Raw genomic sequence first — 16,329 nt, 5'->3', positions numbered from 1 at the left:
CTCCAAAAAGAAATCTCAGTTAGCAAACACTCATAACCACCATCACCCTCAGCCCTAGACAACCACTAATCTACTTTGTATCTCTGTGTATTTACCTATTCTGCCTATTTCATATAAATGAAATTATACAATATATGGTCTTTTTTGATGGGCTTAATTCATTTAGCATGTTTTCAAGGTTTATTCGTGTTGTAGCGTATGTCAGTACTTGTTTTAAATTGCCAAATAATATTCCATTATGTGGCTATACCATAACTACATACTTTTGATTAAAAAAAAAAAAGCTGCATCATGCCAAATGACTGCTAGTGGATATAAGATTTCTTTTAGACATGATGAAAATGTTCTATAATGGACTGAAGTTGTGGTTGCTCAATTCCAAATGTACTAAAAACTATAAAATTGTATACTTAAAATACATGAATTATATCTCAATAAATCTTAAAATTTATTAAAAATTATCATACCCTATTTTCTCTTTATAAACTATTTTTAAAATTTAATGTTATTAACACTTTCTCACATTACTAAGTTATTTTTCAAAATATAGTTTTTAGTGTCCATATAATGTTTTTTATTCTATTTAACAAATTCCCTAGTTTTAGAAAATTAGATTGTTTCCAAAAGTGATTTTGCAGTTATACAAAAATACCATGATGAGCTTCTTGGTACATAAATCTGTTTCCTATATCTGATGGTTTTATGGAAAAAGCTTTTGAACTCTTTTCCTGGTGTTCCAATGTATGTTTTTGTTGCTAAAAATTCTTCAGCTTTATTGCCATACACGGTAGTTTTCTCTCTGAGCTCAAAATTTCTGTTTGCTGCCTTACAATGATTTTCTCAAAGATTCCTTTTCTCTGCAAAAATGATTAGTAGGCTTAGTATTGAAACAGATAAGGCTCCTTAGGCTAAGATTTAGTTTCTTTACTAATTTCTATTTGATAATTCAGCAGAAGGAGAGACATTATTTATATATTTATGTCTATGATGTTGCTTGTTAACTAGGAAAGAACTCAATTGGTTAATTCATAGAACTCCAGAAAGAAACCCCAGTTAGCAAACACTCAAACCACCATCACCCTCAGCCATAGACAACCACTAATCTACTTCGTATCTCTGTGTATTTACCTAAATATATGTAGATCTATTAATGGTTAATTAGAAAGATTTATAAGCAGTTCATTTCTTACCTAGAAGAACAGCTGGTAAATCATCTCAGGGCTAAGATTTATTCAATATGTTAAAAGGTCTCTTTTTCTCTTTCCTTTTCATTCACACACATATACTATTACACATACAACTGATTGATACTTTGACATTATTAAAACCTAACACTGAACCTAAAACTATCCTGCATGCTATGATAAGTTGCTTCAGTCGTGTCCAACTCTTTGTGACACTATGGACTGTAGCCCTCCAGGCTCCTCTGTACATGGGATTCTCTAGGCAAGAATACTGGAGTGGGTTGCCATTTCCTCCTCTAGGGGATCTTCCCAACCCTCAGATGAGGGATCAAACCCTCATCTTTTAAGTCTCCTGCGTTGGCAGGCAGGTTCTTTACCACCAGCGCATTTAAATTCCCCTTGATTATTGCTTGTTGGGCTATGGAGTTCAGAAATATTTGCCTGCTCTTACATAAGCCATTTCTGCATGTGACTACCAAGGAATTTCCTTCCCTTTCTTCCTCCTTAAGGATAAATCTGCATCTTATGTTTTCTTATTTGTTTTCTGACAAACACCTTTACAAACAGTGCCACAGAAGAGCTGATATTTTCAGAGGAATGGCCATTTGAACTTTTGGCCATTTTCTGAATTCACTTCTGTTTGGTGGTGAATTTTTCACACACATTTACATGGAGCTGTCAAACCTCCATGCTGTGAAGTTGGTATGCTGACATGGGAATCTTGCAGTGCTAGGGAAGGAACGTAAATTAGCCAAGGGAGCTCTGAGCATGTGACTGAGATTGGGCAAATCCCACTTTTACCTAATTACATTAGATGCTGATGAAAAAGAATCCCAGCATAAAAGAAATCCAGGTGAAATATGATCTTCCTCACTGACAACTTGTCTGAGGAAAAGATCTTTTCATGTTGTGGTTGTTCACTTGCTAAGTCATGTCTGATTCTTTGTGACCCCATGGACTTCAGCAGCCAGGCTCCTCTGGCCCACTGTCTTGGAGTTTGCTCAAATTCATGTCCATTGAGTCAGCGATGCTATCTAACAATCTCCTCCTGGCTACCAGGTGGTACACTGATAAGGAAACCCACCTGCCAATGCAGGAAATGAGAGACCCAGGTTTGTTCCCTGGGTCAGGAAGATGATCTGACATAGGAAATGGCAACTCGCTCCAATATTCTTGCCTGGAAAATTCCATGGACAGAGGAGCCTGGCAGACTACAGTCCATAGGGTTCACGAAGAGTTGGACATGACTGAGCACACACACACACTCGTCTTTTCACGCAGTATAAAATTCTGAAAGATTATGAATTGCCACACTCAAAGCCAGCTAGAAATGCACATTAGAGTGTCCATAGCAAACATAAATTTTGACACGCTAACTGGACTCTGGAGAGTAAATGAGTCATTTGTACCAGAGCAAGACTCTTGTAGGATGCATGCTGCCAACCAGGTAATATCGTGGTCTGGCCTTTGGGACACATCCGTTCGCTCTATTCCAGGAGTGCCAGCCTTTCTGTTTTGCTTTGGTGTATGTTCACTGTAGCTGCAGGGAGTGCCAACCTCACATAATTTTATCCGGTCTTCTTGGTGTCACTTTTTTACACTCCTGTTGCTTTTCTCCCCTAAAATCTTTATTTGGCATCTCACGGGGCACCCCCTCCCCCATTCTTTTTTTTTTTATTGCAGTAAAATAGACATAAAATTGGCCATTTTAATCTTTTTTTAATGTACAATTCAATGGCATTAAGTTCATTCACATTGTTTTGCAGCTATTACCATTGTCTCCAGAACTCTTTTTTTCATGCTGTACTGAAACTCTGCCCATTAAACAGTAACTCCCCATTCCCCTCCCTCCAGTTCTGACAGTCACCACTCTACTTCCTGTCTCTGTGAAATGGACTACTCTAAATACCTCATATAAGTGGAATTATATAACATTAGTGTATGGCTTTTTGTGTCTGACTTATTTCACTTAGCATAGGGCCTTCAAGGTTCATCCTTGTTGTAGCATGTATTAGAATTCTGTTCCTTTATAGGGCTGAATAATATTTCATTGTGAATATATACCACATTTTGTTTATCCACCCATCTATCAATGGACATTTCTACCTATTGGCTATTAGGCATTATGCTAGTGTGAAACTAATATGTAAATACCTGTTCCAATTCTTTTTAAATAAAAATTTGAATCTACCCTTAAGGAGTAGGGAATTGAGTTTAGAACTCAGAAATTAGAGGCAAGAGGATTTTGAATTAAGATGAAGCCTCTTGGAAGTAATACCTGTATATTCTTCTAACCTAAAGATGACAGGCCCCCTATGGAATTTGACAAACATTTAAGATCAATACTATATTAAATGTGGTTCCTTTTGCATTTATAGATGCAAAATTCACCACACCGAACTCTCAGTGCCTTGCAAATCATCTCTAGGTATTCCATCTTCCCTCTCTGTATAGTGTGGGTTTTCCAAGTGTCCCGTGAAGTTGTCATGAAAGACAAACCAATTGCTCTGGGACTCTTGAGACTGAGTTAGGTAGAAATGTTGATGACTTGATTATTGAGTCCTTTGATCCTACTGAGACTCTTGAGTCACAGTAATTAACAAATACATATGTGAAGAATTAATGAGTCATGCAAAGGGAGAGGTATCCTATCCCCAAAAGTTACTTTAGTTAATGTGCAGCGAAAAGGAGTTTAAACCATACCAGATGCAAAATGTGGAAACAGCAACAACTGAAAATGATTTTTAAATTTAGAAGACTCTAAGCTGCTCAAAGCCAAGCCCATGGAAATCAGAGAAAACAGTGATGAGTCAGAAGAGAGGTCCTCGAGTACACCCAAGCAGATCACTCACTGATTTGCTTTATTGGTTACAACTACATCTCACCTAAAGGCAAAGTGTTGCTTATGTTCAGATAGGTACTGAATTTGGGTGCTACAATGTTCTGCTTTAAATGTGGCTGGTAAAAGGATCCTAACCATGTCCTTTTCTGTCTGTAGGAATAGATAATCTCTATGAGAGGGCGCTTCACATCCGCAAACTGCTCCTGACCTTGCCCAGGTCGGTCCTTATAGTGATGAGGTACCTCTTTGCCTTCCTCAATCAGTAAGTACCACAAGTCTTTGCCAAAATGCTCATTTTAATTCCCTGTGTACCACTCTGAATTCTTTGTTCTTGGATTCTGTAAAATGTACATTGGGTTCCTTTTATTAGTGGAGTCGAAGAGAAGATTATTGAATAGAGACTGAAGGTGCAGTTTTCCTCAGCAGATCAAAGTCATCATGTGTGAGCTACCTTATAAGGTCACACAATGACCTAAATAAACCTCATCACCAGATGTAGAAACTGGCCATAAATGCAGAAATGCACAAATATTACTAAAAAGAACACTTTTCAGTGAAATATGTGCTTTTTTCCAACTTCCATCCAAAGCCAATGTCATAAATGTTTTTGTCAAAATGATGTAAACCGCCTGCTCACTGCAGAAAATTTCTGTGATTTTTAATGTTATAGTCAGGGAAGGAAGGGAATTGTAGGTGAGACTTGTACACAGATCCAAAAAAGAATTGTCTGCAAATTGAGTATAATGAGACCTTGTCAAAAAGATGATATTTCTAAAGCGATCTTTAAAACAATGTCACAGAAATCTTAAAAATCACTGCATTATTTTCAAGAAAACTTGACTCTTTTAATTTAGGGAAATTGATTTCAGTTGTGTCACTTGTAGGTGCATGGCTCCATGATAAGAACATCTTCCCCTGCTCTATCTGAGTCCCCTTGCTCTTTAACATTTCAATTAAGCAGGTTTTGTTTTGTTTTTTTTTAATTAAAAAAAATTATATTTTTAATTAAATTAAAAAAGGTGGAGTAAACTTCAGGAAATGCTTTCTTACTCAAGCATGAGCTCTCCCTTCTTAAAATTAGAAAATTTTTTCTTCTGTTTCACCAGAAGTGTTAAGTTCTTAAAAGCCGTGGGGATTCACTACAACCCTACTGACTCTTCCTGAAATCATACCATTCAGACTGACCACACACCCCAGCCCCCAAGCCAAGTATCCTACAATAGGGAAATGCTGGCAGGGGACCCATACAGAATGGAGCTAAAGCATCTACAGATGACACAAGTACGAAAGTCACCCCTGTAAATAACAGTACCAAGAGAGATGGGTGCAAACTCTTTTAGGTTAAATGATACCGTAAACTTTTATCTTTAAATAAGCCTAGTCACGAGGTAGTTGTAAAAATCTGAAGGTTTGCCAATTGCACGTGCCTCTCCTTCCCCAACATGGACCACCTCGCATTCCTGCTGGGCTCTACATGATGTCCTTACCAAATATTCTTGACACGCCTAAGTGAAACCCACTGTGAACCAATCAACCACAGTGGACTAGGGAAGCAAACTGACCATGAATCAAGAAAGCTCTCAAAGGGTGAATCTAACTGACGGTGGATCTCAGCAGACTAGCAACTGTGCATGAGCCAGACATCAGGATTGCTTCCAGCATTTCTGCCTAGAGATGGCCCCTGGTTCCTGCACCTGCCTTCGTGCAGAGGCCAGGCCCAGTCTCTGGAGTAGGATATGTGGAACAGGACTTTTGGAAAGAGAAAGAAGCTATTCTCTTTTCATTGTAAAATCAAAAATTTTATATCCGCTGTTTGCTCTTCAAGCCAGCACTAACTAAAGACCCAGAAAGACTGACTCTCCCCATTGAGCTTAAGTGTGTCTTTTGAACATGAGATCATTCTTACTCTGAATCTCACTTTTCCTTCCTGCATTCATGTTGAAGGTGATCTGTAACATGATCATTGGCTGTTATTTGTGAACTGTTTTAAGATTTTATGTTTGAGAAATGGCAGAAAGGAAAGACATATGTTGCCTGTGAGAATTATACTTTTGTATTTTCTACTTTCTCAGCTATCTTATTTCCAACACCGGGTAAAGTATCTTGTCACACGGTATCTCAGCTTCTTTGTGTCTGTCAACATCTCACAAATGTAGCTGAGTCTCTTTTTCTCTCCTTCCGTTTGTCATCTGTTCACCTGGATTTTACATTTCCTTTCAAGGTTGACATTCTATACACTGAAAGATAGATTCTCTAGATTCTCCCTGAAACAGCACCTTGCCCATGTGTTAGAGGCATAGCATAAAGAACTTCTTACTCTCAGTCCGCTGTGGAAAATATCTCACCAACAGCCATTGAATTGAATTTTACAATTAGTACTAGACAACTGGAAATCTCCCCCAAAGTTTGTAGTTTACCAGCTTTAAATGGAGTGTGAGAGTTGAGGATTCTTCCCTGTACTTGCCCTTGTAACTGTCTTTTGTGACACCAGTTGTCACCTTGTATTAATCATCTTGCCCAAAAGCAAATTACAAAGCCTGGAATTGCTTGCTTTCTTTCAGTGGGTACAAAGAAAAGGTGCTTTTGTTTTTCTTGAGGACTCCCCTCAAGATTTATGGGAAAAGCTGAAACGTATTTGGTTAGTTGGAGGACAGTTTTAAAGATGATCATACTGTTTGCAGATGAAACTCTTTTACTTGATCCTGGTCTCCATTGTGTTAGAGATTATCTTAAACTCCCTTGTGACTTTAAAAAAAAACGCCACTGAATTAAGCAAACAGGATTTATATTCCTTTTTCCATGTCTACCTAGTGGAAAGGTTATAAGTTGCTTTACTTTCTTTGGAATTTGCTGAGCCACCTTAAAGTAGGATGAAATATTTTATTCTAATAAGAAAACTCCTTTTCAGAATAGGAAGTATCCTATGAAGTGTTTTCTTCCCCCCACCCCCCCGCCCCGTTCTTTTATAACTCCTGTCTTTCTTTCTTTCGTAGTCTTTCACAGTACAGTGATGAAAACATGATGGACCCTTATAACCTGGCCATCTGTTTTGGCCCTACGTTGATGCCTGTCCCAGAGATACAGGATCAAGTGTCCTGCCAGGCTCATGTGAATGAGATTGTCAAAACCATCATCATCCACCATGAGACTATTTTCCCAGATGCTAAAGAGCTGGATGGCCCTGTTTATGAAAAATGTATGGCTGGAGACGAGTATTGGTAAGTCCAAGAATTTTAGTCCTTCCTTCTCCTCCTGGAAAAAATTATACAAGTACAGATATCAACTTAATTTTTAAAAAAATAACTGACTATAAGATGCCAGTGCTCCCAATTAAAAAAAAAGAAGCAGCAGGAACACTTGAGATAAATTAGAATATTAAATCCCATGACAGCACTGGCTTCTTCTTATGGAAATTCATATTCATTTCTCTTTTCCCTGAGCACGGCATCTTTTTAGATACACCTACCCCATCATGACTTTTGTAGAGAATGGTTTTTAAATAGAGAGCTGTATACATTTTTACTGTTATATCAAGAAAAGATAACTGAATTAACAGACTTCATTTTCATTCCTAAATAGTTTTGATTCTATGGAAAGTATTTCAAAAATTTCATTTTAAAGGAGCAGCTGTCAACTAAATGTTTTCATTCTTACTTTCATTTCCATTCTTACTAATATTGTCCTAATCAATTACACAAGTCATGGTCACTTTGAACAAAGTTATTACATTATTATATTGTTGGGATACAAAATATTTAATAAGACAATATAGTCACCTTCCAATGAAGGATAAAAATGTATAATCCAAAGATAAGGAAACCCCAAAATGTTTATGTTCACTATTTGATATATGAGTTCCAGCTTCTAAGAAATCATATACAGTAAAACTGGTTTTAATTCGTTGAGGTCCTCCTGTGTGCCAGCTTCCCGGTGCATATGATCTCTTCTATTCCCACTCTACCAAGTAAGTTAAGAGAGGCCAAGGAGCCCGGCCAATGACTAGTGGTTTCTGGAGGCAGCCCAAGTCTGTCTGATTCCTAAGTCCACACAAGTCTTCCCACTCAGCAGTTGTCTCCCAGCCTCCCTCGAAAACAGCCCTGTGCAGCTCAGATTCAGGAGCAGCTGGAAATAGATTTGCCTAAGCCCTTCATTCTGGACTCTGCAGGATACTTTGTTTCCCACTGCCTTAATGGGGATTAAGTAGAAGTAGAACAAGTAGCTGAAAAATCTAAATAACTGAAAGCACACTTTTTTTTTTTAACTTAAACCACAGTATAATTTAAACCACAAATGATCTTATGCCATTAAGAAAATTCAGAATTGACCATTTCCAGAAGTACTGCTTTCTAAATTAACAACAAAGCATGATAGATTCTATGTGTGTGTGAGTTGCTCAATTGTGTCTGACTCTCTGCAACCCCATGGACTGTAGCCCACTAGGGCTACATATTTTTAAAATACTTACTATATGCATATACTGACATCAGCTTGGCTCTGGAAAGATAAACGAATAAAACTCAGTCCTGGTGAGTTTTTCAGAATTTTATTTTCAGAATTCAGAATTTTATTTTCCTAGTTGTATTTGTTTCAGGGCCAGTGTCAGTCATGTTTAGTATTTACAGATATTCAGGGCTCTATCGGAGAAGGCAATGGCATCCTACTCCAGTACTCTTGCCTGGAAAATCCCATGGACAGAGGAGCCTGGAAGGCTGCAGTCCATGGGGTCGCTGAGGGTCGGACACGACTGAGCGACTTCACTTTCACTTTTCACTTTCATGCATTGGAGAAGGAAATGGCAACCCACTCCAGTGTTCTTGCCTGGAGAATCCCAGGGACGGAGGAGACTGGTGGGCTGCCGTCTATGGGATCACACAGAGTCGGACATGACTGAAGTGACTTAGCAGCAGCAGCAGCAGCAGGGCTCTATCAGTAAGTTGTGCTGTCTTATTCACTTTATTAGAGAGGAAATATATGGATGTCTGGTGGATATTATTTAATGTTTTGTGTTCTAAGACTTTTTGTGGTTGCTCCTTTTTTACAAACAGGGTAAAATCCCCATAATAAAGAGTCTTGAAGTCAGTAACGTGTGCTTGATTATGTCTTCTCCCACACATGGTATTCTCTGTAGATATCACTTGTTTTAAACAGAAAGTCAGTATTATAGTAATCATCCTCATCCCCCAATGCCAGCAATACAAATGGGCTTTTACAACAATGTCAGGTTTGTATTTGTAACCAATGCATTCCATTTATCAGCATACATTTGAGAAGTAATAGTGGTAATGTTAAAGGATAAAATTAACTCTCAGATATAAAAATGAACATGTGTCAAGAAAAGTTGAAAAAGATACTACAGCCAGTTCAAAGCGGAAATCAAAGAGCCATCCATTTTTATGCAGTAGGGGATACTGATGAATTTGCAAAAATTGGTGTATCTAGAGGGTGATAATCATATTCCGCTAGAATTCAACAAATTTTCATTTTTACACATAAGAATCATTTGTAATACTATCAGTTTCCTACACGTCAGTTTCGTCTTTACAGAGTTGTAATATGTCAAAGATGAAGGGACAAAAAGTCCTATAGGATTACACAGTCCTGGAGGCTCCAGCATTCCACTGAAAGGCTATCCAGGGTCTCCTTTGCCATTCCAAAGTCTTCTGTTTTTCCTTATAGTAGCAGTTGTTCAGTTTTGAAATTCACTTTGGCTTCATATGATTTCTACTTCTGCTCCTCAGCGACAGCCCGTACAGTGAGCACGGTACGCTGGAGGAAGTGGATCAGGACGCTGGTACAGAGCCGCACACCAGTGAAGACGGTATGCGCTCATGCTCATGCTATTATAAAACTAGTCTTTATAGCCATTTTTATAACCATTTTTAAAGAATTACTGATATTGTACTCGCTTTGGCAGCATGTATACCAAGAATTGCTTGTATTAAGAATTCAGTAGATACAAAATAATATTTACTAAATATGTGTAAACTACAGAGAATACTACTGCAGGGAACACCTGTGAAACCACCACCAAATTTAAGAAAAAGGTATCATTACCGTTTTACTTTCCTGAACCCATTGTCTTCCATACCCCTCAAGGTAAGCTCTGTGTTTGTGCTTTTAAATGGATTATTGTTTCATTTTCTGTTTTCTCGAACTTTTTATAAATGGAATCATACTATATATACTTTCACTGTTTTCTATTCAGTATTATATTGCTGAAGTTCATCCCCATCGTTGCATGGAATTAGAATAATTTATTTACCACTGTATAGTATTCCATTGTATTTTTTTTTAATTGGTGAATACATGAGGTGTTTTCTGTTTTTTGCCATTAAAAAACAGTTCAGGTATGAATATTTTGAACATGTACCTTGCTGCAGGTGTACAGGAGTTTCTCTCAGATATACACACCTAGGAGTAAGCATGTCTTCAACCTTGCTACATACTGCCAAACTATTTTTGAAAATGTTGTAAGGGGACTTCCCTGGCAGTCCAGTGGTTAAGAGCCCATGCTTCCACTTCAGGAGGCATGGGTTCAATCCCTGGTCAGGGAACTAAGATCCCACCTATCACAAGAAGCAGCCAAAAAATAAGAAAATGGTTGTAGGACTACCCACTCCCACCAACAGTGTCTCAGCCTTTCAGTTGTATGTAGTCATCAACACTCGAGTTTATCAAATATTGTCTTTGCCAATACTGTCAAGTGTTTAATGGTATCTCATTGTGATTTTAATGTGCATTTCCCTGCTTACTGATGAAGACGTTTTAAAACATAGTATATTAATAGAAAACTTATGGTGTGGTAAGGGGGTATGGTAAGGCCAACAGATCAGGAGATGATCGCCATTGAAAAGATAATCTGATGCTCACATTTCCTAAGAGGAGGGGACACGTCACACCTCAGGGGGCCAGGGAAAACACCAGAGTCAGACGGGCAGGAGGACAATTGGCCAAGAATTTTTATGGTGGTTTCCACAGGAAGGAACAAGCAAGGCAGGGTAAGCAGGGTTAGGATTGCCTAGTTTTAATAATTTCAGAGGGCTCTGTGACTGTCTCTGGTTGGTACCTGGCCATGAAGTGATTGGAGCAGGGAGATAGTGGCCTAAAGTATGGGAGCCCCAGAAAGGAAGTGGCTGGAGTATGGGCCCTGGATTGGTTGGTTTGCATTTGAAAAGAACATTCCAGATGAGTTGTTTACTAGGCATTTGCCAACCCTGGAAGGGACAGTCCCTCCAGGGAGCGAGCAAAGCCCCAGAGGTCATACTATAGAAAATGAAAAACATGGTTATTACAGATACACTAATTTTTGTATGTTTAGATTTATTTTTGCAAAATTCCTATCAAATGTTTTTCCAACTGAGGGCCTGTTTGCCCACTGTTAGTTTCTCTGGGCTTTTTTTTGCTTGGTTTAGTTTAGTTTGGTTTGGCTTTGGTTGTTCCTTGTAAAAGTTTATGAGGCTGGATCAAGTCCTTTATTGAGTATATGCTTTGCAAATATTTTCTGCTCTGTAGCCTGTCTTTCATGTGCCTATTATGTCTTTTGCCAAACAAAGGATCTTAATTTTAAAGGAGCTGAATATACCCATCTTTTCCTTCATGGTTGTTTCACTTTGTGTCTCCTTTAAGAGATCCTTATCCTTCTGTGCCTTGAAGTTAGTGTAGAAGTTCTTCTATAGTCTCTTTTAAATCCTTTCAGGTTTTGTTTTTCACACATAGGGCTTAATTCTACCAGGAATTCATTTGGAGGTATGGTGTGAGGTAGGGATCTGTTCCTCTTTTCTCCATATGGATGCGCAGCTGTCTCCACTGTCCCAGCCTTAATTGTCCTTTCTCTACTGCCCCGCACCTTTATCATAAATCAAGTATCCTCTCTGTGTGAGTCCATTTCTGGTCTCTGTTCTTTTCCATGGGTCTACTTGTTTATCCCTACACTGCTGTCTTCATTTTGATACCTTTTAATAAATCTCAGTGTTTGTCAAATCAAGACTTCTGACTTTGTTCCTCTTAACAGTTCTTCACCTTTTGCAATTTCACTTAAATTTCAAATTCAGTTTTTCAAGTTCTTAGAAACAAACAAGAAAAAGCTAAAAACCTGTTGAGGTTTAGATTGCAGTTGCACTGATTCTACATATGTTAATATGGAAAGAATTGATATTTTTATAATATATAGTCCACAAACATCTTTCTAGTTACTTAATGTCACCCAACAAACTTTTATACGTTTCTCTGTAGGAATCATTTTTTTCTCTAACTTCTTAAGTTTAATGTTTAACATTACTTTTTGACATTATTAATATGAACATATAAAGCTGTCAGTTTTTTCTTAATACCTCTTTAGCTATATGCATAATCCTCTTATTCCCTCTTTAACTATGACTAACCTGCTTTAAACTTATTCAGTTTTATTTTTGATTTTTCTCCCAAATTCAGTTCACTTTCATATCTGCTTGGTCATTTGCTCTTTACTCACAATACTAATCCTTTCTATTGTTTTAGATTATGTGTCTAATTATTCTAAAAAGCTGAAGTCTTCCTAGATTTGTTTTTGTTGGCCTTTGCTCATCTGAGTCTTATTTCCAATGTGTTTTATATATTTTTTTACATATTTCTTAGAACTTTATGGAATTCATTTACGTTGAGGTAAAGGTATGTCCCTCCAGAGAAGGTTTTCATTTACTTCTGCCTGGGGCATAACCAGCTTGGAACCACAATAGATTTTTAGTTTGAGGTTTTTTCAGGCCACCCAGGTAGTATCAACTTAAAATGCAAACCTGCCTGAGGGCTAGAATGTGGTTGGGATTCTGAGGTGATTTTTTTTTTCCCCAAGCCTTCAGATAGATTTGTTTCCTTAAATTCAAGGTCAGAGTGGTTACATCTATGGAGAAGTGTGGAGAGTGAGAAGGGAGGAGAATTTCAGAACTAGAAATCCACTGTGACACTGAGAGTTCGATACTTTGGTAGAGCTTAGAGTCTCCACACTGGGCAGCCCCTGGACCTAGTCTTTTGTTTAAAATAAACTTAACCAGGCAGGGGAAAATGCTGTCAAGGCAAACTCTGACTTACATATTCTAGTGTTCATAATTCTGGTGACCTGTTTAAGTCCATAGGTTCCTTCATTCATCAAGTATAGTATTCCTCACTGTCATGATTAATGCGCTTACGAAGTTTTTTGTTTTTGTTTTTTTTAATCCAGCATTTTTAGTTGATTTCAGCAGGAAGGTTATCAAGGTGTCTAGAGTCCACCCTCTGCTTTAAAAAAAAAAATTGACATTTTCGAAACTTAAGTTGGAAGAAACTCTTTAAAGTGACAGCTTCTATTTCTGTGGGATTGCTTTTGAAAGTCTCTGAGCCCACCCTCTGACATTCTTCTCTCCTTTCTTTTGTCTTGAGTTTCATTTCTCTATAATTCATTCTTTTTTCACTGGTGACTTTTCTAAGTGTTTCCTTGCTTGTCCCAGTGGCAGGAAAAGCCCACGACAGAGCCCCAGCCATCTCTCTTCCCAAACCTCAGTCTCACCACTGTACCATCTGTCAGTTCTTACCTGTTCTTACCTCTTGGCTACAAAAGAGAAGCTTTGCTGAGAGCTCTGTATTTGAGATAACATTTTGATCTTGCTCACCTGATAGTGCTGGAGAGAAAAGCATTGCTTACAAAGAACAGATGTTCTTGCCTGCAGCCAGACTCTTCCTATAACTAAATTAACCCGAGTATTGATCTGTCTCTTTGATCACCCAGGTATTGCATTTTCTTCCCTCTGTCATGGTATCACTAAAGAGAGTAACCTTTGTTTCCAAAAGAGAGGCTGTCACAGAACAAAATCATCATCTGCAAGGGCAGGGGTAACAGATGTAGGAGAGAAAGTGTCAGGGACAGCAAGGTCCCAAAGGGATAGCGTGATATACTAGCACTTTGTATAAAATTACAAAAAATGGAAATATAAGACTTGATAGCACCAGGCAGTCAGAAAATCAGCTCTGTTGAATGTTCCTTCTCTTGCACAAAATTATAATAGCCATGTAGGAAAATGAAGTTATCACGTTCACCCTCATTGTTGTTATTGGTAGCAGTAGCATTCTACTAAGCCTCTGCAGGGCTTTAGAGGGCTGTGTGACCCTACATGAAAGGGGTGTGGTGCATCGCCATGCCCTGAGATCGATTTGCTCTGCAATGACTAGACTGAGATGTGTATAAATAGCTTATTGATTGACACTTGACTGTGAAATTTCTCTCATGGGAGTAGAAAGAAGTCAAAATAATGAAATTGCTCAGAATTACTAGTTGATGTAGTAAGATCACCAGTGAAGTATACTTCTGATATATATACTTCTGATTCATCTGGTCATTCGTTCATAATGTCTGTACCTTTGAACTAAATAAACAAAGTCTGATCATCTTGCTGCTAGTTGTTTCAAAAAAGAAAGAGGTAGTGAGCATAGATGGCATGATGATGAAATTATGATAAAATATGTACATATCTATTAAACAGTCTTAAATGGCCCTTGGCCAGTGATGACCAATGGCATTAAAGAACATGAATAGCTCTCTCTTCACTTTGACAGGTACATGAGTTGTATACTTTGTTATGCTATTATATTTCCATTTTTTCAGTAAAACAGTTTAAACGTATGGGTGTAGCACATAAGAATGTGCAGACTGCATATCATGACGCTCTTTTTAATCAATTGGCATGCCTTCATTCCTCCATGAATGTTTATTTGTGTCCCTTACACCACAGACATGTTTATTTCTGTCCCTCAGGGAGACCTGGGTAAAAAATTTGGTATCTGTCATCTCGGTTCAAGCAGGATTTACTTTTTATGTGCAAGTTTAGAACAAAGTATAAAGTCAGTCCCCTTGAATAAAGAGTTCTGTTTCCTCCTCTATGACCAGACTTGTGGATATTTAATAAAACTGCTATTTATATTAAAATATTTTAGGATGGAATAATGGAGTGTTAACATATGATCTAAAAGTTATTGTCAGTTGTTAAAACACTTAAAGTATTGTTTTAAAATTATTTTTACACCTACCTTGTTGAGAAGTATACCATGTACAGATTATAGTGTTTGATTCTTCCATATGAATTATTATTTACTTAAGCATCTACTTATCTACTAGCAAAGGATGGGACTTTTTTTCTCTTTATTTTAAATATATAGCAGAAATTCACCCCGGTCCTTCATAGAAGATAAATCCTAAGCTTTTTCAATATGTTTGTTGATTTTTATGTTCATGCTGTCCCAGAGAATGTTTGCATTTTTCAAGTGAGAAAGAAGCTTAGCTGACTATCCAGAGAGTTCATTTGTAGTTATTTCATATAACAGATATTGAAGCTATTGCATTAAACTTTGGGAAGAGATTAACTCTTTTAAATGAAAAGGTTTGTCACCAAGGGAAATAGAAAATAATAAGTTCCTGACAAAATATTTGACAGTTTTTAATCTATTATGTGTACCTATGTTCTAAAGCATTTCTAAAGTAACAGCATACATGTTCAGTCTTCAACAAACGAGGCTGCTCACTGCAGAGAGTTCTCTAAGATAATACCACTTGTACTGACCCTTTTTAGTTCTGTTTCTTATTGATTAGAAGTTGATTCACCTGTTGTTGGTAGCAGGGATAAGGATGGGGTGATGGTGAGAGAGGAGAGGAAAGACCACGGAGCCACCAGTGCTGGGCTTTTTGCAGTAACCTGAATCACAAAAAGCAACTCTTGTAGTTGTTTTGAGTGGTTTGTCCTCGTATTTGCCTTCAATAGTTGTGGTCAGAATTAAAATAGAGCTGAAATTCCAATTCTAGGCCCAGAGTTTGATATCTCTTTTCAACTTTTGATTTTGAGATCACTGAAGATTCATATGCAGCTGTAAGAAACGCTACAGAGAGATGCCATACACCTCCCCGCTCCCCGTTTCCCCCCAGTAGTAACGAACATCTTACGTCCCTGTTGCTCCTATCACAAGGACACTGACACACTCCATCCACTATATCCACATTTCACCAGTTTTACATGCACTCACCTGTGTTGTTTACTTAGTTCTACACAGTTTTATCACACAAGTAGATTTGTGTGACCACAGTCAAGAACAGTTGCATCATAGGGACCCCTTTGTGCTACCCTTTCCTAGCCAAAGCCATTTCCTTCCATGGCTTCCCCCCCACCCTAGCCTCTGGCGATCACTAATCTATCCTCCATCTCAGTTATTAGGTCATTTCAAGTATGTCATATGAATGGCCTTGTGCAACATGTAACTTTTTGAGGTTAGCTTTTTCTCACTCACCATTATTCCTTTCAGTACCTTTTG

At 37.9% G+C, this 16,329-nt stretch overlaps 1 protein-coding gene across 2 annotated transcripts in view; it reads left to right on the top strand.

Moving 5' to 3' along the window:
• SRGAP1 (SLIT-ROBO Rho GTPase activating protein 1) overlaps positions 1-16,329 on the top strand; it is a 312,110-nt gene that overhangs the window by 281,035 nt on the left and 14,746 nt on the right. For both annotated transcript variants that reach the window (XM_005206653.5, NM_001205668.1), the window contains exons 16-18: positions 4,183-4,288; positions 7,020-7,244; positions 9,765-9,844. In XM_005206653.5, coding sequence (XP_005206710.1) covers positions 4,183-4,288; positions 7,020-7,244; positions 9,765-9,844 — 411 coding nt within the window. The remainder of the gene's footprint in view (positions 1-4,182; positions 4,289-7,019; positions 7,245-9,764; positions 9,845-16,329) is intronic.

The sequence above is a fragment of the Bos taurus genome, chromosome 5 (assembly GCF_002263795.3).
Source record: "Bos taurus isolate L1 Dominette 01449 registration number 42190680 breed Hereford chromosome 5, ARS-UCD2.0, whole genome shotgun sequence".
NCBI lineage: Eukaryota > Metazoa > Chordata > Mammalia > Artiodactyla > Bovidae > Bos > Bos taurus.
The sequence above is the reverse complement of the archived record's forward strand: the minus strand, read 5'-3'. Positions and strand labels throughout refer to the sequence as shown.